We start from the raw sequence: 20,809 nt of genomic DNA on the forward strand, positions 1-20,809 counted from the left end.
TTCTCTCTTCCTTTTCATCCTACCCCTTTTTCAAAAACCCACTACCATGTGCTCGTATAGGAGGTCAGGAGGTCCTACGGGCAGAGCCATGCATGCTGCATCCTGGTTCCCTGACTCTCCCAGCACTCAGAAACTGCTCCCCACTGCAGCCTGGTGGCAGCTGGGGGAGCTGTGCAGGTGGCTGCCAGCTCCAGCCACCTCCCAAGGTGTCATATAGGTCCCCTGGTCCCAAGCAGCATCACCCGGGGACAACCACCCCGCTGTGTCAGGCCCACGGCTACATGATGCCTCGCTGCCTTTTTATTTAATCCCCCACCCAGTGAGCCTGATGCACCAGGGCTGGTGGTACACTCCCAGCTTCCCCGTGTCCCCTGGGGTTCCTCCTGTCCTGGGGTGAGCTCCCCTCCCACAGCAGAGGGGTTCTGCACTGCCTACAGCCACGTCTCCCCGGCCAGGAACCCCCCCACCTGCCCCGTAAGATCCAGCTGGGGTAACCTGGGATCCCTCTTTTAATGTCCATTCATGGCCACACGGAGCCACCACCCACTGTCATGTGCGCCCGGAGTGGTGCAAGAACACAGCGTGGGAAAACCGTGCAGGAACACGGAACTGTTCCAGCTCCAGATGGATTTATGGGGATGGCTATTAGCTCTCCCACAACCAAGGTGGGGGATAAATGGATTAAAATCCTGCTCTTTGCTGGCATGTTGCTCTTTATTCCTGAGCTACTTTTCCCATCCATCCTGCTGGGGCTTGGCGACCATCTTGGATCTTTCCCTTGTGTCTCTCCACTGAAAAATATCCAGGGGTGGTGGGCAGGGATGTCACCTGTAGCTCAGCGGGATGCTTTGATGCCCAGCTCCCGGTCCATTGCCTGGAGGAAACGTTCATTGAGAAAAAGCATCTGCCCATGGGGCAGGAGACGATCCAGGAGGGCATCGGCGGCATCGGGACGGAGCAGGACGTCAGCGCCAGGGCTGAGGAGCCGCAGGGAGACGAGCAGGCGAGGAGCCAGGCGCCGCAGGGTGATTTCGGCCAAGGACAGATTTTCCTGGGGGTCACAAACCAAAGCAAAGGCGAGGGCCATCACTGATAACCAGACTACGGTCACCCGGTCAGGGAAGGGGTCTCCAGGGGGCATCTGGAAAAGCCCCCCCAGGGCATCTTGGAGTGACACCGGCTCATCAGGCAGCTGGGGGAGTTGTGGGGAGGACGGGCGGCCCAGGGATGACTGAAGCAGCTGGCACTGGGAAGCCACTTGTCTGGAAGAGAAAGGGGGAACCCTTGCGTTAAGGACCCCGGCCTCATCCAGGGACAGAGTGACCCCCTCTATTGGAGGGACAGGGTCCCCCTGTCGAGCCCAGCACCCCCAAATAAGGCGTATCTGATGAATAAGGGGGGGTCAGGGTCACTCCTGCAGAGCCCTGTCCCCCCAAAAGGGGGCTGCCATAGTTCTGGAGGTCCCACTGAATGCAGGCTCCTCTCAGGAAGGAAGGATGTCCCATAGTTATGGGGTATCTCAGCCCTGGGGTTCCGGCAAAACCAAGGAGTTCTCCCTCCCCCCCCAAACCAAAAAAAAACAAAGGAGGCATATCCCCCCTTCCTGGGGATGCTGGTCACAGGGGTCCCACCGAGCCCAGCATCCCCAGGAAGGGGGTTTCAGTGGAGGGCGATGTCGCCGCCCCGAGGCGGGGGGGCTCTCCAGGCTACCTGGCCACGACCAGCAGCTGCTCCTTGCGGCGAAGGCGCTGCCGGGGACCCCCGGGAGGGGTTCCGGGAGGGATCCCGAAGGCGCGCGCGTACAGCACGCGGCACGGGGCCTGGCCGGCGGGCCCGCCCAGCGACAGCAGCACGAAAGCCCGGACCATGACTGGGACCGCGCCCCCCGGCCCGGCCCGGCCCGGCCCGGCCCCCGCTCCGGCGGAAGGGAGCGATGATGGATCGGGAAAGGAGCGGCGGCGGCTCAGGAAGGCGCAGCCGGCGGTGGGCGGAGGGAAGGGCGGAGGACGCGCAAACGGCGGGTTGCGATTGGCCAAAGCCCCGGGGCAGCGAGAGCTGATTGGTGGGCAGCGGCCGCTGGGCAGCGGCCGGTGGGCAGGGCAGGGAGGGCGCAAACATGGCTGGAGGCAGTACCCCTGGGCAGCGCTCTTCTGGCTGTGGAACTCTCCCGTGCCTTCTCCCGACCCATCCCTGCTCCTGCTCCTGCTCCTGTTCTTGCTTTTGCTCCTGCTCCTGCTCCTGCTCCTGTCTCTGCCCCTGCCCTGGGCACAGCCGTGACCCACGCTTCCTTGCTCGCGGTCCTTCTTACTGGCGGGTGCCATGGCAACCACTGCCTTCTCCGCGGCTCGTGTCCCGCCCTTGACCCGGCCGTGTCCTCCCCAGAGCCCCCGCCTTGTGGAGGGACACCGCGATGGCTACACCGGTGGCGGTACCGGGGGCTGCGGTGCCGCTCCCTCCCCGCCGTAGGTGCCCGGGACGGTGGGGCCTGCCCAGGGCTTTTTTCCCCGGGCGGTTTGGACACCGGCCCGGGGGTCCCGGCCTAGGGAACAGCTGCAGCTCGGCCGCTGGGGCTGGGAGTCCCCGGCAATGCTCCGCTTTCCACCGCGGGATCAGCCCCAGCTCCACCACGCCGGCGGCTCCCGGTCTTGGCTCCCAGCCATGTCCCTCTGGCAGGGATAGGGGTCTCCCGGGGCGGCCGATGACCCCTCCTGCTACAGCCCTCCCTGCTCCCACCTGGTTTCTTCTCCCCAGCTCTTTTGCGGAGCCGCTACCGGCAGGACAAACCCCTCGTCCCGGCCCTGGCTCTGCTGGAACCAGGTAGAGGTGGAATCGACCACAGCGGGAGCCACTTGTGCCCGAGAGCCCCGCGTGGGGTGTGGATGCCCCAGGAAGAAGCCAGGCTGCCTGCCCTCTGCACGGCCCGGCTCCTGGCTCAGCCTGCCCGCAGATGCTGCGGGGACTTGGCGGCTCCAGCTTGTTTGTGGCTCCAGCTCGTGGACGTCTGTGGCTACGTCCAGCTTGTTTATGGCTCCAGCTCACTTGCAGCTTCAAGTTATTTGTTTCTGTCCCCAGTCTGTCTCATGTCCAGCTCGTGGATGGGTCTGGTTTGTTCTTGCTTCCAGCACATTTTAGGCTTCAGTTGGGTTTAATCTTCCTCAGCTTATTTGAAGCTCCAGTTTGTTTCCATCTGCAGTTGGTCCGTGGCTCCAGTTCATTTCCATGCTGGCTCATTACAGCTTGTGCTTGTTCAAATTATCTTGGCCTTTTTAACAGGGCCATAAATCAATCACTGTCATGACTTGAATAGGAATGGACATAATTGTACACTGTCTAAATATGGACTAAGCTTCAGGGACCAATGCAGCCAGACCCTCGGCCTTCAGAGGGGTTCCACACAAGTGCCTCCATCCTGGTTCCCACCTTGATGAATAACAGGAGCGAAGTTCCAAATAACAAGATAAAGAACAAAGTGGTTAGGCAATGGAAGCAATAACCATGGGAATGTGGAAGACAGGAAATTGATGGCCTAAGTTCATGAAGGAGGGAAATGAAGATAAAACCCTTCTTGTCTGGGGCATGTAATGATGAGCTAGAAAAACCCCTGTTTTGACTGGTTCTGTGGTGAGAACTTGCCCAGTGATGAACTTTTGCTTTTTATAATAGTAAAAAAACACACCCCAGCTCAGGATCCCCCTGCCCACAAAAAGACCACCACTCACTGAGCATGCGCTTTGATTTCTTGGGACACAATGGCTTTAATTCAAAGCAGAGAAAGAATGAGCCAATAACAACTTAGCCAAGTAGTGACTTCAGTGAGATATGCTAATAGCCTAAGATTGTAACTGTATAAGTAGGCCTGCTTTTTTGTGTCTTGGGGTGCTGGATTTGGGAATTTACCACAGATCACCCCTTTCTGCACAGAACTATAAATTAAATTATGTGCCATGCCTAGAAAAAAATCTCCTTTCTTACAGTGGCTGAGTTTGGTTGAGTCTCTGATCCTATGTGTTAACCTATAGAAGCCCTCACCCTTTTCACCACACTGGTAATTCCCTCAGTAACTTTAATATAGGAAGATGATCAAGAAATGTTTGCACACTATTCTAGCAAGGAAGACAACTTTTTTCTTGAACATAGAGCCCTGGGGCCTCGAACTGTGTTCAGTGGCTGCTGCTGTATCAAATTATTTTTCCTTGTTGCCGTTTCCATCCATTTGTACCTGCTATAAGATAACCACTGCTCCCTCCAGGAAGATCAAGGGCCTATAGGGCAAGTTTGTTCTTTCAAGCATTATATGCCAGCGTTACTCAGAATCCAGCATCTAAAAGGGCTACAGGAGAGCTGGAGACAGACTTTGGACAAGAGAATGTTGTGACAGGACAAAGGGGAATGGCTTCAAACTGACAGAAGGCAGGTTTAGATTAGATATTGGGAAGAAATTCTTCCCTGTGGGGACGGAGAGACACTGGAATGTGTTGCCCAGAGAAGATGTGGATGCCCCATTCCTGAAATTGTTCAAAGCCAGGTTGGATGGGACTTGGAGCAACCTGGTCTAGTGGAAAATGTCCCTGATTATGGCAGGAAGGTTGGGACTAGATGATCTTTAAGGTCCTTTCCAACCCAAACCATTCTACAATTCTACGATTCTAAGATACAAACAGGTCTAGTTCTGTCTTCTGGGTGCCAAGCTTATGCAGTCATGTTTTCCTTATGACCAAACTAGTTTTCCTTTCATCTGAAACAGAAAACAGTAGGCTGAAGTAAAATTAAACTGAAAGAGAGGAATGAATCATTTCCCTATTTAGAACAGGATGAGGATTAAAAAAAAAACCCAAACAAGAACAAAACAAATAAACCAACAACCCAACCCCAAAGCACAGAAGGATATTTTGGTAGTAACCTTGCTGGTACAGCTGCTAACATAAATACTTCCTGACAAAAGTGCATTTTATGAGCAATGTGTAACAGTTAACCCATGAAGACTTGTGCACTGAGAGCAAGGTTTGGGAAGCCATTACCTTTGGCTGCACTGATTTCAGGTGGGCTTGGCAATTTTGTTTCACTTCACTTCTGAAAAAAAATCAGAAATTGCTTTCAGAGGTCTGGCAGGGAGGTGATGGCACTGGAGTGGCTGGAACTGGAGAAATCCAGCAAAACCTGAGCAAAATACTTCTTCAGTGCTTCAGGACTTAGTTTGGCAAGTGAAAGGAAATTCAAGTGCACTCTCATGGCTCAGCCTCTTAACTAGGGAAAAGAATTCCCAATGGTGTTTCTGAAGCCACTTCTTACTAAGCAGATGACCAGCTCCAAGGAGAAGCTCTTAATTCAAAATAATATAGTTCCACCATTTTCTGAACAATGTGCTCTTACCTGCTTTTTTATGGGAAAAACTACTTTATGACAATAGAAATCCTCTCAGCTCATCAGTCTGTACTCTGAAGCCGCTTTTCTTGTGTTCTCTTTTCTCTTCATCTTTGAGTTTCTTGTTCTTGGGTTATCCTTAGCATACAGTTACTGTCACATTTACAGGAGAGGTGTGTGCAGCCGGTTGAAGAAGCCACCTCCCAGAAAATCAGCACAAGACCCACCATTCAGCTTGTCCACTATTTCGTTTTACACCCTCCTGCCTGATTTCTTGGTGTATATCATACCAAATGCCTATCTATCTGCCTGTTGTTTTTATGGAGAATCTTCCCCTCATCTGGCAGCATTGATGGTGAGGACCAGGACTAGTATGCCAGAAGGGAGCGTCGGTGAGCCTGTCGGTGACTGAGTGTCACCCACTGCACACGTGAGCAGGAGCTCATGCCAGTTCTTCTGAAAAGTGGTTGTGCTTGTGTATTCATAGACTTGTTTCCCTTGTTAATGGTAGATGATTTACAGGAGCACAGGGAAGAGGCTGCTCTGCAGCAGAAAATTTAAATGCTGTGTGACCTTGCTTTTTGAAGGGTCATTCAACCTTTGTGTTGTAACTTACCTTTATGGCTTTCAAGTCAACTATCTTATATATAAGGGGCAGAGGCCCCAAAGCCCTGTTTTGGCTTCCCACCTCCCCTTACTTAATTTTTGCTGGTTTTGGCTACTCCCAGTTCCCATTCCTCCACAAAAACAGCACCCATCTAGCATGAAAAAAATACAAGTAGTAGAAAGTTTAACAAGACCTCTACCAGGGTTTTCCTATGAGTTACCTGCTTGGAATTCCCACCGTCATTACTATAATCTGCGGCTTCCCCAAATTTGAGCTGTAAATATAACTACTTGCAGCTGGAACAGCATCTGCAAAACCACTTCTCTCCAACTGATAGTAACATGGGTTTGATTCAAACTTTGAATGACTGCTGTTACAAGGACTTCCAGCTCCTAAGATCTTTAATGAAGTGACTGCTAAAAAAATACTGCAAACCTCTTGAGATGTATATGTCATTTCCCAGTGTTAAAATAGCTGTTGCTTTAAAGGGTACCTTTGGGATACAGCGTTATAAATTTCCTCTTACAACCAATTTGTTGCAAGGAGATCCAAATCCGCAAAACTGCATCAGTACTGTGAAACTTGTTTTCTGAGCACCCTTCCTTCTTGCCAACACACTCTGTCCCCAGGCATGGAAAAAGGGACTACCAGTTTGTCACCACTTTGTATGTCAGAGGACATCAAGTCCTACAAAGTAAATGCCATAGCAAAGCCATTCCCGCTCCTGAGAAACCAGAACAGCGTGGACGTGCTGCTGCATGCATTCTGCTTCTCATGTGTTGTGTCCCAGGAAGCCTAATTTAACTAAGGAAAAGACTTGCAATCCTTATAAACCCTGTCTCCCAAGTGTTTGGGAGAAACAGGTAACCTGGTCAGGCAGGAGGAGTCTGGTTGGATACAGATGATACAAGACGGAACCTTCAGTGACAGAAGCACATCCCAGAGTGAGGAAGAACACCTAAAGCATCAAGAGGCAGTACTGGGAGAGATGGAGAAAGGAATACCATTTAACCAACACAGCTTTGCTCACTGCAAATTTTAACTCTGCAACATAAGCCACTCTAGGTCATGTCCAATGCCTCCTGTGCAGCCAAGGGGTGAGGAAGAAGGCTGATGTGATGGTGAGGTGGATCCAAGCTGCCCACTGCTATACGAAGAGCAGGGTGCAGGACTCAAGCTCGTGATTTACACTTGAAGGGAATAGAAGTATCTCACCTCCCCGCAGGTAACAAGTCTCTTTTATTAAAAGCCCCTTCAATTTTAAACATTGTGATTAATTTCTGTCAGCCCATGGAAGGCATCTCTGCCACACCATCAAGCTCAGATGGACAGAGAGCTATCCTACTTCTGTTACTCTTTCAAATCCACAAAGGATGCACAAATAAGGGTTGAAGAAATGCTCAACAACATCCTCCCCACAAAAAGCTCTTCCCTTTCTACAGCTGCTACCGCCATAGCTCAAGGACAGCCCAAGCCTTTTCTGCTGCTGAGCTGCAACAATTCTGCTATTGTGGGGTACTCAGAAAGCGTTGCCCAGATCAGACCACCTCCCCAAATAGCCTTTGTTTTATTTAAATCAAGAAAGCCATTTGTTTAAACCAAATCAATACAAATTTGGAACATCAGCTTCATGCTTCCTTCTGGAATTAAATTATCATTTTTAATAGGGCAAATAGTAAACAATTAGAGAACCAAAATAGAAATGAGAAGACTCATTCCCAACTTCTGATCACTACACCTTCCCAGAGACTCTTGTTCCAGCTCCTGGCCTCTGCTGCAGGCAAGGCTATGCTGGGACTGTGGTCTGCTCTGTCGATACCTTGAGCTCTTTGGGGAACTTCTCGTCTCCCTGCCTACAGCTCCTCCAGCTGCTCCAAGCTCCTTTCATGCTCTCCCTGCTGAACGTGCATGGGGACTACACTGCACTGTGGCTCCAGCCAGCTCTGTCTCCAGCAGTTTTAATGCAAGCCATGGTCAGAAGCAGGGGGATGCTTGGGACAGCCTACCTGATCCCAGCATGGATGTGAGACAGAGGAAGGTGGACCAACACAGCATATATTGTTCTGACAGTCTGACTTTATGAAGGCTGCCGTTGTGCTGCCCCATTTCATCTAATTAAGTGTGCTCTGTGTGTGCTCCCTGGAAAGCTTCAGTACTGCACTTGCTGGCTCCTCTACTGCCTCTGTTATTTTATGTGGTAGAAACCAAGCAGTCATACTCTGAAGCTGAAGGTGCTCCCAACACTTTTCTTCCAGCATCTGGGTCCCTAGGGATTCAGTCTATCTCCTGTAACATGGCTAATTGATTTGACCCCATTACCTTAATTTAATATACTGTCCCACTTCACCCTGGCAGAGGTTCTTCTGCCATGCCTGTGCCCTTTGCACCTCCACATTACTGCCTCACCAACTCTTCCTTCCACCTACTGTGCTATGTCCTAGCATGCTTGTTCCTTAGACTCCCAAGATTTGTGCAGAAGGACATGAATAATCCCACTGGCTTAACCTCCTTGTAGACTGATGGCTACAACATTTCCCAAGAGTTTGTCCAGGAAGCCTGTGTCATCCCTGGCCAACCACCCCTGTGCTCTGGTCTTGCACTTCACACATGACTGTCAACCGCCCTGTATCACCAAAAGCACTGCCAACCAATCTCCCGATCTCCTTGAGTTTATCCAGATAAGATAAGGAAAAGAACTGGTTTCAAGGTCTTTAGTCCACATTTCTATTTTCTCGTTTGGTATCTTCCTAAGTGACAGGAAAGCTCCCATTTTTTTCAGCGAAATCCCTGTTGTAAATCCATGAGCACATAGCAGAGCTGGGTGGGTGTTAGTACCTCACCAGCGTGCACCAGGCACAAGCCAACATCCTGGGCAGGAACAGGAGTGCTCCTTCTCCCCATCTACTTCATCCTGTCAGGCAGGGATGTCCCATGCCAGGCTCACCACGTGGGCAAGGTGCATCAGCAAGATGTGTCAGACCAGGAGCTGTCTCAGACACTGACCATCCACGCTGTCTTTCTTCAAACCAGCTGCACCACTTGAGCTCCCTTGACTTGCTGCCTTTGATGGATGGGAGCACCCCAAAATTCCCACTCCTACCTCAGAAGCAGAGCTGAAAGTCCTCCCCATCTTTCTTTGGCAAAACAAGGCAAGCTAGGCTTTTGATCATCAAAGTTTTCCTGTTTGGAAGGAGGAGGAGCCGTCTAGTCATGGGTTCATTGATTCCTTGCCCAGCAGGAATGTTTGCTTGGGCACAACTCAGCCGCACCTCTGATGACTAACAGGCAGTGCTCTCTCTCTTTGATATACTATCAGCTGGGTTTATCAGAGTATCAACACAACCTCCCCACTCCTGGACTCTCCCCTTCTAGCCAGCTCTCCTTGCAGAGCAGGCAGGGGCTGCGTGGGAGCTGAGTTTACCTCTTATTTCAAGGAATCCTAACAGCAGGTTTTAAGCTACTTATTTACTTTTTTGGTCTGCGCAGGAAGTCTGAACTAAAAAAAAAAAAAGACAGAAGCATAATTACTCTGGCGTGCCTGCATTCCTACTTTAGGCTCAGACGGGCAGGGACTCTTTCTCGTTGGAGCCAGGAAGAGGATCTTATCCCTGGAGATCACCGCCACAAACGTGTGTAACTGAAACCTGCAGCCATGCTGAAACAGATATTATCAGACATGTACATCGATCCTGACCTGCTGGCAGAACTCAGCGAGGAGCAGAAACAGATCCTCTTCTTCAAGATGAGGCAGGAACAGATCAGACGGTGGGAGGAAAGAGAAGCTGCTGCGGACAAGGCTCCAGCAAAGAAGCCACTGCCAAGAAAAGGTAAGTCTTTGCCTCCTGGCTGCTTCACCCTCTGACACATATCTGGCCTAGTCAATTGCTCCCTAAAAATAGGAAGTAATGTATGTTAGAGTAATTTCTTCTCCCAGGGACATATAACAGGCTTATCTCCAAACCGTACCTAAACCCACCTGCAATGGGGTAGTTTTGGCCAGACACACTATTGTTTTACTCCCTGACCCAGACACTCTGTCCTTGACCAAATTGCTCAGCTCCCCTAGCTGGGAAGACAGGGCTTATTTGCCTCCAGGAGATGCATCTCATTAAGTTTCCCACTAAATGGGGCCTCTGTCTTTAACATAACCAGGGATTTGAATATCTCTCCTGAGGCATCAGATCTACAGTTCCCACTGAGACTTTAGATCTGAAGTTCCCTTGCCAGGCTTACACAGCATGCTGACTACTAGGAAGATAGCACTCTTCTCCCAGCTCTCCCCCACAGTGCTCTGTTTGCAGGTGGTTCACCCTCACATAGTTTGGGGAGGGCAGTGGCCAGTGATTAAAATAAGAAAATAAACAGTAGTGAGCCTTCTCCTTTGCCCCTAGATTCAGACTTCCTTCACTGACCTGGCTTCAATAGCATGAAAAAAAATGTGAAGTGTGAGCTGACTCCCAGCAGAGTGTTCCCCATGTATAGTTGCTTTTGGACAGGTTCTGTCATCAACAGCAGCCAGTAGGGCACAGCAGGTGGGACACAGACCCTGCCATCCAGCAAACAGCATTTGCCAAAGAGCTGCTTCTTTTCCAGCCAATGGAAAGTCGGTGACATGGAAACTGGGTGCTGACAACGATGTCTGGGTCTGGGTGATGGGTGAGCATCCTTCAGATAAACCGTATGCAGCCATCTGTGAAGAGATCCAGGCACAAAGAGCAGAGCGCTTGGCGAGAGAGCAAGGCAAGGAGGGCAGGTAAGCACCCTTCAGCTGGAGGACTGAGTGGGCCAACGAGGAGGAGAAGGCTTTTCTAGGGACCCAGAGGCTGGAGTCTTCTCTGTAGGGGCTGTGATTACCACTGTCACACTGGACTTGCAGGCAAAAGGCACAGGCAAAGGTTGGTTGGCTTTCTGTGGGGACACACAATGCTGGCAGAGACCAGCTCCTGCCTGAGACTTGCTCCGGCTCATTGAGCCTCCCATGATGTGGCTCCCGCGCAGGGACCACAGGAAATGCCAGCACTGTTGTTGCGCCAGGTGGTGAGCTTGGATTGCACTGATTCACTGACAGGTGCCAGTGTGCAGCCTGACAACAGCTGCTCACCACAAGTCTTTAAATTAATTGCTGCACCTACCTAATTTGGAGATATAAGTGCCCATACGCACATGGCTTCAATGCAGCGCTGCTCTGCTCACGTGCAGCTTCCTTGCAAGATGCTCATGGAGCAGAAAGTGACTCCCTCGGGTTCCTAAGTCCTCTCTCTTGCATTTCAGAGAGACTGACTCTTCTGTAACATGGTCCCCACACCCACAGCCAGGACTACTGGGTGAGACAGATCTTCATGGGAATAAGAAAAGCACTGTGGAGACAAAGGAGGAATTTGGGAGAAAAATGACTGATACAACAACAGGGAAAAGCCAGGAGCTCACAAAGGTAGTTTTCCTCTTTTCCCATAACTATCAGAAATACATGTTTTGAGATCTAGGAAGTGCAGCAAATCCTGGTTGTTGTAAATAGAAATCTGAAGAAAAAAATCTGTTAAGGCTTTTCTTCTGTAGTCAGAGAAGAAGCCATGCTGTCACATCCTTCCTTAGGACTCAGGAGGTCTCAGGTAGGAGAGATCTACTCTGTAGCAACAGATAAGTTACTCTGAATTCTTTTGCTTCCATTCTCTGTGGGTAAAACGAGGGGTGCAATAACTTCCCTCCTGCACTGTGGCTGGTTTGGATGGCTTTTGGGGCAAGACAAGGCAGGCTATCCCAGGATCTGTACATGCAAGGTCACAGCCCTTAGACAAATTATCTACTTTTATTGGAGAACAGATGAAGATAATTTTACCAGCATCATCTGACATGCATATTTTAGGTGGTTCTTAGGTTTTTCGGTCTTCTAAAATAGTAAGAAAACAGCTTATGACCCTGACAGCACAGGACAATTCAAAATGCAGTAACTACACTGTCTGCTTCACTTTGGTGTTTCATTACAGAAATATTTTTCTCCAGCAATAAATACATTTCTTCTTTTTAACTGGCTACAGAAAGCCATTTGAAGAGAACTACCCATGCAACCACAGTAGAACAGAAGGAACAGAACACCCTACCAATTTAATGGGAGAAGTCCAATCTCATTCAGCAGTTTCCATTCAGCCTTGAATGAACTTGTACGAGTGCATATTCTTTTATCGTACAGCCACCCCATATTTTGGTATAAAAAGCAAGATAACAGAAGGTTGGGTTTTGGCAACATGCTCTCCTGCTGCTACCAAAATAGTGAAGAGAATTTGGAGTGGCTGTTTCCTTTATCAAAAGCCTCTGAGTCACATGGGGCTTTTCTCCACACTGTTTGCTGAAGTTGAGCAACTGTGTGGGAGATTTTTTTTTTCGAAGGAAGTTATTAGTCACAGCTGAAAAAAAAAAAAAAAAGAAAGAAAAAGAAAAAAACCCCATGCTACCACCAAAAATCTAATTCCAAAAGATCTAGTTCCCATTTAACGTAAGGGATCCAGGCATCGTGCTTTGTCTGTTGCACAGAACAGACAAAGATCTAAGAAAGAAAGCAGCTTCACGCACATTTGAAGTTCCTAGTTTCCTGGAGGAGAAAGAAACTGTGAAGCCGTATTCATATTAAATATTAGCCAAGTAGGTGACAGAGCTAAAACAAAGCGTGTCCTTGGTAAGCAGTGTAGTACAGTTACCTCATTACTCACTGTGCCGTGGGAGCAGTCAGGGTCCAATGGGGAGGTGGGTGGGTGTTTACTCAAAGACAAATCTAACTGTTCACCTTCAAAGTCAGGTCTCAGCTAGTGACTGCTGTCAGGGTAGCCAGACTGGTTTGCAGGGGAGAGCAAACAGGAGATATGCAGCTAGTTGGGTCAGTCTGTTGAGGAGGAGTTTGCAACACCCCAGCCATAGCTACAAAACAAGCACAGGCTTGTAAAGTTGTGGATGGCAAGTTCTGCAAGGGGTTGATTTAGGGGGAGGGAGGAAAGAGACTGCTCCCTGGAAGCACTTGGAAGCTTAGCAAATCTAGACCTGCTTATGGCAATCCTGACACTCCTGAGGTCTCCTCATGTGGGATGTTAGGCCTAATATGATGGAAAACCGAATGTTTGTCAGAGAAGGCTGGCAAAATTTGTTAACAAATGTCATGACTGCCTCTGCATTATACATCTATTGCTCCAAAAGAAGAGCAATTGTCCTAACATCACATTTATTTCTCACCACTCTTTTGCTCTGCTCAGAGGGGAACCAGAGATGTTCACCAGATGCTGGCAGACTGTCATATGAGAAAACTTAGCTTTCAAAAGGTAAGTGGCAACCTATGATGCTCCTGACACATTGAGTGGGGCCCAGGCTTTATCCTAGAGTCCCAGTCAGCCTCAAAGCCTCATCTGACCTAAGAATGTTCTCACCTCTTGGACCAGTGTTGCCATACTCCTCATGTACAGTGTGACAATTGGTGGTGATAAAAAGCAGACCAGACTGGCAGACTGGGGAGTAGCACAAGGAGATGCTCCTGATGATTTCTGGTACACTGTTTTCCCTCACTTCCTCTGTTGTCACCTGGAGTAAAGACAGAGGATCTGTATGTTGTTGAAGTTGGAGAGATTCACAGTACCGAACAGAGTTCCCACTATTTGAGGGCTAGCTGAAAAGCAGGATTAAAACTTGCCTGCAACAAAGCTGAACATACTGTTTCTTTCGTAGCCAAAGGAAGCACAGAGAAGAAATTCCGAAGAGACCACAGACCCCCAGGAGGCAATACCACAGAGTCACCCCAGCACAGAGAGCCAGAGAACGTTGCAGAAATCGGATGAGAATGAGCCTGAATGGCAGGAATTCTGTAAGATCTTAGGATAACTTTTTCCTATGAGGCTTGAGAAATCCTAGGGCTCTGTGGGGTCATCTCAATCCTTCTGCTGTCACACTGGAATTGAATAATAGGTCAGTGGGTGGAGAGTATTGCCAAGAAATACAGCACTGCATTATCAGAAATATTTCTGAGTCCACGCAGCCTTGAGACTAGAGCTGGGCAGGGAAATGGAAAATTTTTCCTACTGATACTATATTAAAACAAACAACAAAGGAACCACATGAGTATAGACAGGATAATTAATCCTAAACTAGAAGCTGGCCATTTGTAGGACTTTGCAGTAACCGTTGCTCTTGAGGACAAGGATAATGGGTGACAGGAACTAATTAAAAAGAGCTTCCCTGTTATCCAAGTATGGTCCCATCTAAGCAGAGCCCTGCTGCATTATCTCGTGTAATGAATCCCAACAATAGGAAGGAAAGTGGCAAACAGTAAGAGACTTGCAGTAGCAGCCATCAGTACTGCCAAATACTTCCTGAGGGAGAACCTGATGAATTTTTTTTCCCAGTTCCTCCCCTGCTGCTCAGTAGATGGCAATGCTGTACCACCAGTTGCTTCCACTTCAGGCTAGGGGTTCTATTTTCCTGACTGATTAAAAAAAAAAAAGTTGACTGGAGAGCTGGTTTCTCCTACAGTCTCTAGGGTGAGGTGGACCTAAACAATCAAGGCAGTTTTACAGAAAAAAAAAAAAAAAAGAAGAAAGCAAAACACACCCAAGTTCTCCACATTACATAAGAGTTTCAGCAAGGCTCTCCCCCACCCTCCAAAATGGATCATCCCTTTCAAATCCTTGAAAAGTTTGATTTTAGGTCATTTCAGCAGCTTTAATTCCATATGGCCTGCCCCTCACCAGCTTACAGAAATCTGTATCTGAACCAGGAGTCAGCATCTGAAACAAAAACCAAGAAGTGTCTAAGTACAAAGGGACTTGGTATCCAGAAAAAAGCCAGATTTTAGTGTCTTGAAGGAATAAACACTGTACCCTGTTAAGTGGCAGATGCCACTTAACACGTGGGAGACACGTGGCAAATGGTCTCACAACTGAGTGAATCTTTCAGCTTGTGAAATGGATTACTCTTCCACTTCATCAAGCAGGAAGATGGCCAAAGGGCAGCAAGCTTTAAACCTGCCTGCTTGTTCGCTCCTGTAGGACTCCTTTTTTGTTCCAGTGCGGAAATCCAAGGCAGCAGATGAGAAGAGACGGTCCCTTGCACGGCAAGCCAGGGATGACTACAGGAGGCTTTCACTGCAGGGCATCCACAGAGGGAAGCAGGCAGATATTTCCAAGGGTGCCGCAGCAGGAGATCGGCGACCACTCCAGTATCCACCTCTCCCCCCCAAGCCTAAACTTCTACCTCCTGTGACAGCAAATGGGAGAGCGATTAGGTAAGGAAGCCCCTGTGCCCTGTGGAGGGGAGAAAGGATGAGATTCTTCTACTCTAGCATGGGATGGTTGAGATGGGAATGGTTAGCTCTCCTCCTTGTGTGGGAGAGACACCCCACAAGGAAAAATACAGAGCCTAGGCTATGTTCCAGCCTAGGGTGTGATGAGGCCCTCCTGGAGGGTAACAGGCTTATTTAGTAGAGTGTCCTAAGCCTGGAGTGCATATAGCTTTTATGATGCCAGATGTCTGCTAAAAAACATATTCTACACAGCTGCACTACTGTAAGCTGCCTGTTTATGGATGTTCTTGAAATCCTAAGCAAAAGGTAAGTTCAGTGCAAGGACTCAAAACCTGTTTGAACCTGATGCACAAACCACGGTCTTTTCTAACAGGAAAGAGGGAATCCAGAGGACAATCTCCAATTCCACTGAAGAAAGCATCATCAAGTGGTTCAAAGAGGAGCAATTCCCTCTCCGAGCTGGCTATCTGAAAACCACGGACACAATAGCACCTTGGTTCCATGGTGAGTCCTGAGCATTCCCACCCCAATCCAAACTGTTTAAGGAGTTGTTTCTGTTAGACGAGGCTGCTAACACAGGATGGGCCCAGGAATAAAGCTCCTGCTATGCTGGAATCAGTGTACAACAAACTGCAGTGCCATTCTCTCTCATAACACAGAAACTGTCCTTTCAAGACCTGTACGTTTGTCACCCATAGCTGGCCAAGTCTGGAGCAGTTATCACAGAGCAACTAGCCTGTGGCCATGGTCTGTTACTAGCAATGGCAGTACTGTTCTTCCTGGGCTACTGGGCAAGAAAACAAGGGATGGGAGTGCCACAGACCGGGTTTAGAGTAGTAAAGCAGATTTCTTGTGAGAACTGTTCTATCCAGTCCTGCACAAATTGCTTTTCTCCATTCAGTTCTGTGCTTTGATTTTGAACAGGTATCCTAACCTCTAAGAAAGCAGAGGAGCTTCTGGATAAAACAGTACCAGGGAGTTTTCTGATCCGGGTCAGTGAGAAAATCAAAGGCTATGTGCTCTCCTATCGAGCTGTGGAAGGATGTAAACACTTCCTCATTGATGCCTCCAGTGATTCCTACAGCTTCCTTGGAGTGGACCAGCTGCAACATTCAACGCTGGCTGACCTTGTAGACTACCACAAGGTAAACATCTATCAATGCATTCATTAACTGTTTAATTGCCTCAGGGCACTCCAAAATAAGAAAGAATAGATGCAGTTATTTTGAAGTAGGTAACTAGACCCATTTTAACTGCTGTTGGGTTTTAACTGCTGTGTGCTGCTCCAGGAAGGGTATGTCAGCCTGATCAGTACATCTCAGGAGGCCTAACACGTCTCAGACATCTTAGATCTGACTCATTCACTCTGAAGCACACAGAATACCTTGCACACAGGGCTCAAGTTACTTTCGTGCTACTTAGAAATGTTGCTCAAGTGAGAGGTGACAGCATACTCATATAGACTCCTTTCTTTCGTATCTTCTGTGGTTTTGTGGTTCTGGCAAGTTGGGTAAACAGAAAATCCTGCTTGCATCCAGCTTCAGCGTGGAAGAGAACAAGGTATCTTTATAATCTCAAAGCAGACAAGGCGTGATACTGAGCAAAGATGATAAAAAAATAGAAGGGAAGGAAGAAGGTTGGCAGATTTTGCAACAATAACAGTAGTGTCTACCAGCACTGACAGCAGTTACATGGGCTCCAAGGAGAGCCAGATGGATTGTTCATTCCTTCACTGTAAGAGCTGCCCAGACACAAGACAATACTTTTTCTTACAGGTTCATTTAAAATCCCTGTTTCTTTTCAATAAGTGCCCAACCTAATACAGACATGGCTAAACAAAATTTGAAATGAGGACCATATTTATGTTCGTTTGCTCTACAGAACTCTACCTGGGCTGCCTGAACTTGCTTCTTGCATGGTTTTCACAGTTCAGGCTGAAATTACTGAAAGTGGAAGCTACACAGCTATTGATTCCAGATCCAGGGGATTTAAAGTCTGGCTGTGCATAGCTACATGAAAGATAGAGCCATGCCCATAGTCTGTGATGAACCCTACAGAGCCCCTGCACTACAGCAGATGTGGGCAGGCTAAACCCACTCTGCCGAAGTGAGCCAGTGGGTTCTGCTTATCACCCACTGGGTGACCATGAAAGAAGGCAAGTCCCCACCATGCATCTGCTGCTAGGATGGAGAACAAGACTGGAAGCAGAGACTGTACTATCAGGGAATTCCCTGGTTAGAACAGGATTTGCCTGAGCAGACGGTATGTGCTCACTCCAGGATCCACCCTTGTCCCTCCCACAAACACAGCCAGAAGCACATGGTCCTGCTTTCCTGCACGCTGCACAGTCCTTGCTCCAGCACTTTCTAGGCAGGGCACCACTTCATGTCACAGAAGTTGTAGCTTCGTACAAAATGAGCACAGCTCTTCCTGAGAACTGCCAGAGTTGTGTCACTGAGTTATGGCACTGAGCACAGACATTTGTTATGAAGACAGAGGACACCCATTTGGGTCGTCCCCCGAGTTCCCCAGGGCACTGAGCTGGATCACACAGTGGCATGAGTGAGGCCACACACCATAACAGAGGCAGGGAGACTGCTGTCCACCCCATGAGGTTGTAACAGGTAGGGTCTGTTTGAAAACTGGTGTTTGATCTCATCCTATATCAACAGGACGAACCCATCACTTCCTTGGGGAAGGAGCTGCTGCTGTACCCATGTGGCCAAGAGGACCAAGAGCCAGACTACATCTCTCTCTTTGCATGAACCTCCCAGTCTCACTGTGCAGTCCCAGGCTTGTATTCACAAAGACTGAACTCGGAACTAGAGCTGCTGATATTCACCTGAAACCCTAAGTGCCTCTATTTTATATCCTTCAAAATGAAGCAGTAGGAGGATAAGTACTGCTGTGGGTTTATCATATCAGCTGAGTTGAAGGATGCATCTGCCCAGCAAGCTGCAAAGCACCTGGATGTATCCAACACAGTGGAGTGAATGACTTGATTAATAGTCAATTGAACAGGAGATACTGCCACAGATTTTCAGTGTGTTTTTGCAGATTTTTTTTCAGGGACTTCTGTATTCAAGCTGTCTTTTGTTCTTGAATGCAAGGTTGTGTGCCATCTGGGAAGTAGATTAGTACCTACAGTTGAATGAGATCATACCTTCCTGAAGGCACATAACAACTTGGAGAGGTGAATCAATCTTGATATGTAATTTGCATAATGTGAAGCTTAATTCTGTAAAATGCTGTGTCCTTGAAATGAAGGACAATCAAACTGAACATCCAAGCAAATCCTGAGTGCCTTTCAGTGAAAGGTGCTCTCTGTGATGATGGATTTTCATGAAGAGTACATTTTTTAAACTCCTCTAGCCTCTGAATATAGATCCTCACTCTTTTAACCTGTATTTAAATCCCACACAGGCCTTTCTGCATTGAGAGGGATTAACCTTTTGAAAGGGAAAGAAGGGACAGAGGCATTTGTATAAAAGACTACCGTAGGTACAGAGCATAAAAAATGTAAGAAGCAGCACCCATATCAGTATTAATACAGTTTACAGAAGAGTGTTTGCCAGTAAAGAATGCTATTTTCCAAAATGGAGCTATTTATTGCAAGTTGTGTCCGGATTACCCAGATGCATCTGGTGCAAACTTCATTACAGAACTTGTTCTTTCAATGTTATATTCTCTCTTCTTATCTGTTACACTGCTCTTTAAATACATCGTTCAGAATATTGGGGGAGAGGCTGGACAGAATCACATAACAAACTAGTCCTGAGATCCCCTCATGTTGTTGCACATGACAAACTCTACAGCTTGTTGTGGTTTGAATCTGCTAACATAGTGTTTTAGAGATGCTATCCTCAAATAGTGAACAACAGTCAATCCCATTTCAGTTGTTTACCTGTTTTTACCTGTTTTCTTTTTTTCTGTTAGATCAGGGCTATTCTGCTTAACTTGAAGGAGCAGTCAAAATCTTAGTCTTAGACTGATCTGTGTTTTGTGGGATACAGATTAAAAGAAATTGTAATCATCTGGTCTTAAAATTTACAACTACACTGACAGGGGATTTCCATTCAAGGAAAGGGAAAAACTCCACTCCAGTTACAGCAGGTGTACTTTGCTAGAAATAAAGCCTCAGTGTAAACTGAGATTCTGAATCTAACAACACTCTGGCACTGCAATTGACTTAATGAGCTTCTTGAGCATTATATCATATGTATCAAAGAAATAACTTCAACATAATCTGCATCAGTCATGAGAAGGGGTATTAGATTATTTGTAGGGGTGAAAATATCCCTCCTTCCCTCTTTATGAACTGTTTATTTTAGAAATATGGCCAAAACAAAATGTCCTTCAGACACCCTAGAGAAAAGCATCTGTTCTGACGTGGAGAATGTGCCATAGTTGTTATCCTGCAGGAGACAAATCATGAAGTGTTTTGCATACCTATGGGCTGGTAAAGACAGAGGAAAAAGTCTAAATGCATCTAAAAAAGGCATTTTGAGAGGCAGGGTGTTAACTTGCAGAAATAAGGTCCAGGCTGATCTGGCATGGACACAGCAGAACTTAATCAATTTTAGCTCTAAGATCTATAGTAAAACTCCTCAGGGTTTGCCCTGCTGAACAGTGGACCAGTAGCTTCACACAGCTTTATATTAAACTACTTATTTGCAAACGTTGTCTCAGTACAGCCCAGGAAAAAACACTCTCCATATTCACATCTATCCCCCGTTTGAGAGTCATGCCTCAGTTTTTCAAGGATTCCCAGCTTCACCTGTCTTCTGTGAGGAAAGAAGTGTGAAGTTTTGTACCTACACGTTAAGATCACTGCACTGACTGCAAAGGCAGCTATCCTGCCACAACAGATGCCCTTGAGACTGGCTCTTCTATTGTTCCAAAATCTAATTACCAAAAATATCTGTGGAGTAAGGCTAACTTGCTTCACATAACTTGTGAAACTTGATGGGGTCTTGATGACACGCTTGCTAAGGTACCCAAAATAATGAAGAGTTGAATTTAAAAGTGTCCAGTGCTTAGCATTGGAAACTAATATAGGTTTGAAAGGGCCTGTGGAGATCATCTTGTCTAGCCCTGCTAGAAATAGTTGAGGCTAGGCTTGAGGCAGGCTATGATTATGAAACTCTCATAATATACAACAACCAGTTTCAAATTCAGGTTAACTGGGACTGTTGGAACAGCTGCCTTGGAGCAGCTGAGTTACCATAGCTTTAATATGCACTCAACAAGCCATGCCTGTCTCCTCCTACTGCATAATATTTGTAAAGACACTTCATCAAAACAAAGCCCTTTATAAATAACTTATCATGTGTTCTGGGAACAAAACAGTTCTTTGAGTGATTGCTGAAGTTTCTATGATAAGTAATGTATTTTGGGGTTAAGTATACAAAGTTTTCATTCTTTTTGTACTTTGGCAGTGTTTTGGACCCTTTTGATGATTTGCAAGGGGAGTGCAGTGCAGATCGCTGACATCCAACAAAAGACAAACACATACAAACATGTGTCAGGGGAAAAGGTACTTACAGCGGCATGGTCTCCGTCTGCAG

General features: G+C 47.6%; 2 protein-coding genes and 2 long non-coding RNA genes across 4 annotated transcripts; 1 reads left to right on the plus strand and 3 right to left on the minus strand.

The window, feature by feature from the left end:
- Positions 1 to 11: 11 nt before the first annotated feature.
- Positions 12 to 1,950, minus strand: AP5S1 (adaptor related protein complex 5 subunit sigma 1). The gene is made up of 2 exons (XM_050338813.1): positions 1,711 to 1,950; positions 12 to 1,262 (listed from the first exon to the last, which is right to left on the minus strand). The coding sequence occupies exons 1-2, from the start codon at positions 1,866 to 1,868 to the stop codon at positions 836 to 838; spliced, it is 585 nt and encodes a 194-aa protein (XP_050194770.1). The 5' UTR covers positions 1,869 to 1,950; the 3' UTR covers positions 12 to 835.
- Positions 1,951 to 3,740: 1,790 nt separating this feature from the next.
- Positions 3,741 to 10,600, minus strand: LOC126651848 (uncharacterized). The gene is made up of 3 exons (XR_007631792.1): positions 10,381 to 10,600; positions 9,663 to 9,857; positions 3,741 to 5,067 (listed from the first exon to the last, which is right to left on the minus strand). It is a non-coding gene; the product is annotated as an uncharacterized LOC126651848 (long non-coding RNA).
- On the plus strand, positions 9,118 to 20,313 carry SH2D4A (SH2 domain containing 4A). The gene is made up of 9 exons (XM_050338217.1): positions 9,118 to 9,795; positions 10,562 to 10,721; positions 11,240 to 11,399; positions 13,207 to 13,272; positions 13,673 to 13,808; positions 15,008 to 15,224; positions 15,616 to 15,746; positions 16,167 to 16,387; positions 17,915 to 20,313. Exons 1-9 carry the CDS (start codon positions 9,621 to 9,623, stop codon positions 18,005 to 18,007), a joined length of 1,359 nt encoding a protein of 452 aa, XP_050194174.1. The 5' UTR covers positions 9,118 to 9,620; the 3' UTR covers positions 18,008 to 20,313.
- LOC126651849 (uncharacterized) lies at positions 10,606 to 13,601 on the minus strand. Its single transcript, XR_007631793.1, has 3 exons — positions 13,378 to 13,601; positions 11,101 to 11,325; positions 10,606 to 10,658 (listed from the first exon to the last, which is right to left on the minus strand). It is a non-coding gene; the product is annotated as an uncharacterized LOC126651849 (long non-coding RNA).
- Positions 20,314 to 20,809: the final 496 nt, after the last annotated feature.

The sequence above is a fragment of the Myiozetetes cayanensis genome, unplaced genomic scaffold (assembly GCF_022539395.1).
Source record: "Myiozetetes cayanensis isolate MyiCay16 unplaced genomic scaffold, myiCay2020 scf7, whole genome shotgun sequence".
NCBI lineage: Eukaryota > Metazoa > Chordata > Aves > Passeriformes > Tyrannidae > Myiozetetes > Myiozetetes cayanensis.

Excerpts from the sequence above, each read along its gene's own strand:
- AP5S1 (XM_050338813.1), bottom strand. The coding sequence starts at position 1,868 with ATGGTCCGGGCTTTCGTGCTGCTGTCGCTGGGCGGGCCCGCCGGCCAG. Across the intron at positions 1,263-1,710 it reads CAGCTGCTGGTCGTGGCCAG|ACAAGTGGCTTCCCAGTGCC; the intron begins GTAGCCTGGAGA and ends TTTCTCTTCCAG.
- SH2D4A (XM_050338217.1), top strand. The coding sequence starts at position 9,621 with ATGCTGAAACAGATATTATCAGACATGTACATCGATCCTGACCTGCTG. Across the intron at positions 9,796-10,561 it reads GAAGCCACTGCCAAGAAAAG|CCAATGGAAAGTCGGTGACA; the intron begins GTAAGTCTTTGC and ends CTTCTTTTCCAG. Across the intron at positions 15,225-15,615 it reads GCAAATGGGAGAGCGATTAG|GAAAGAGGGAATCCAGAGGA; the intron begins GTAAGGAAGCCC and ends CTTTTCTAACAG.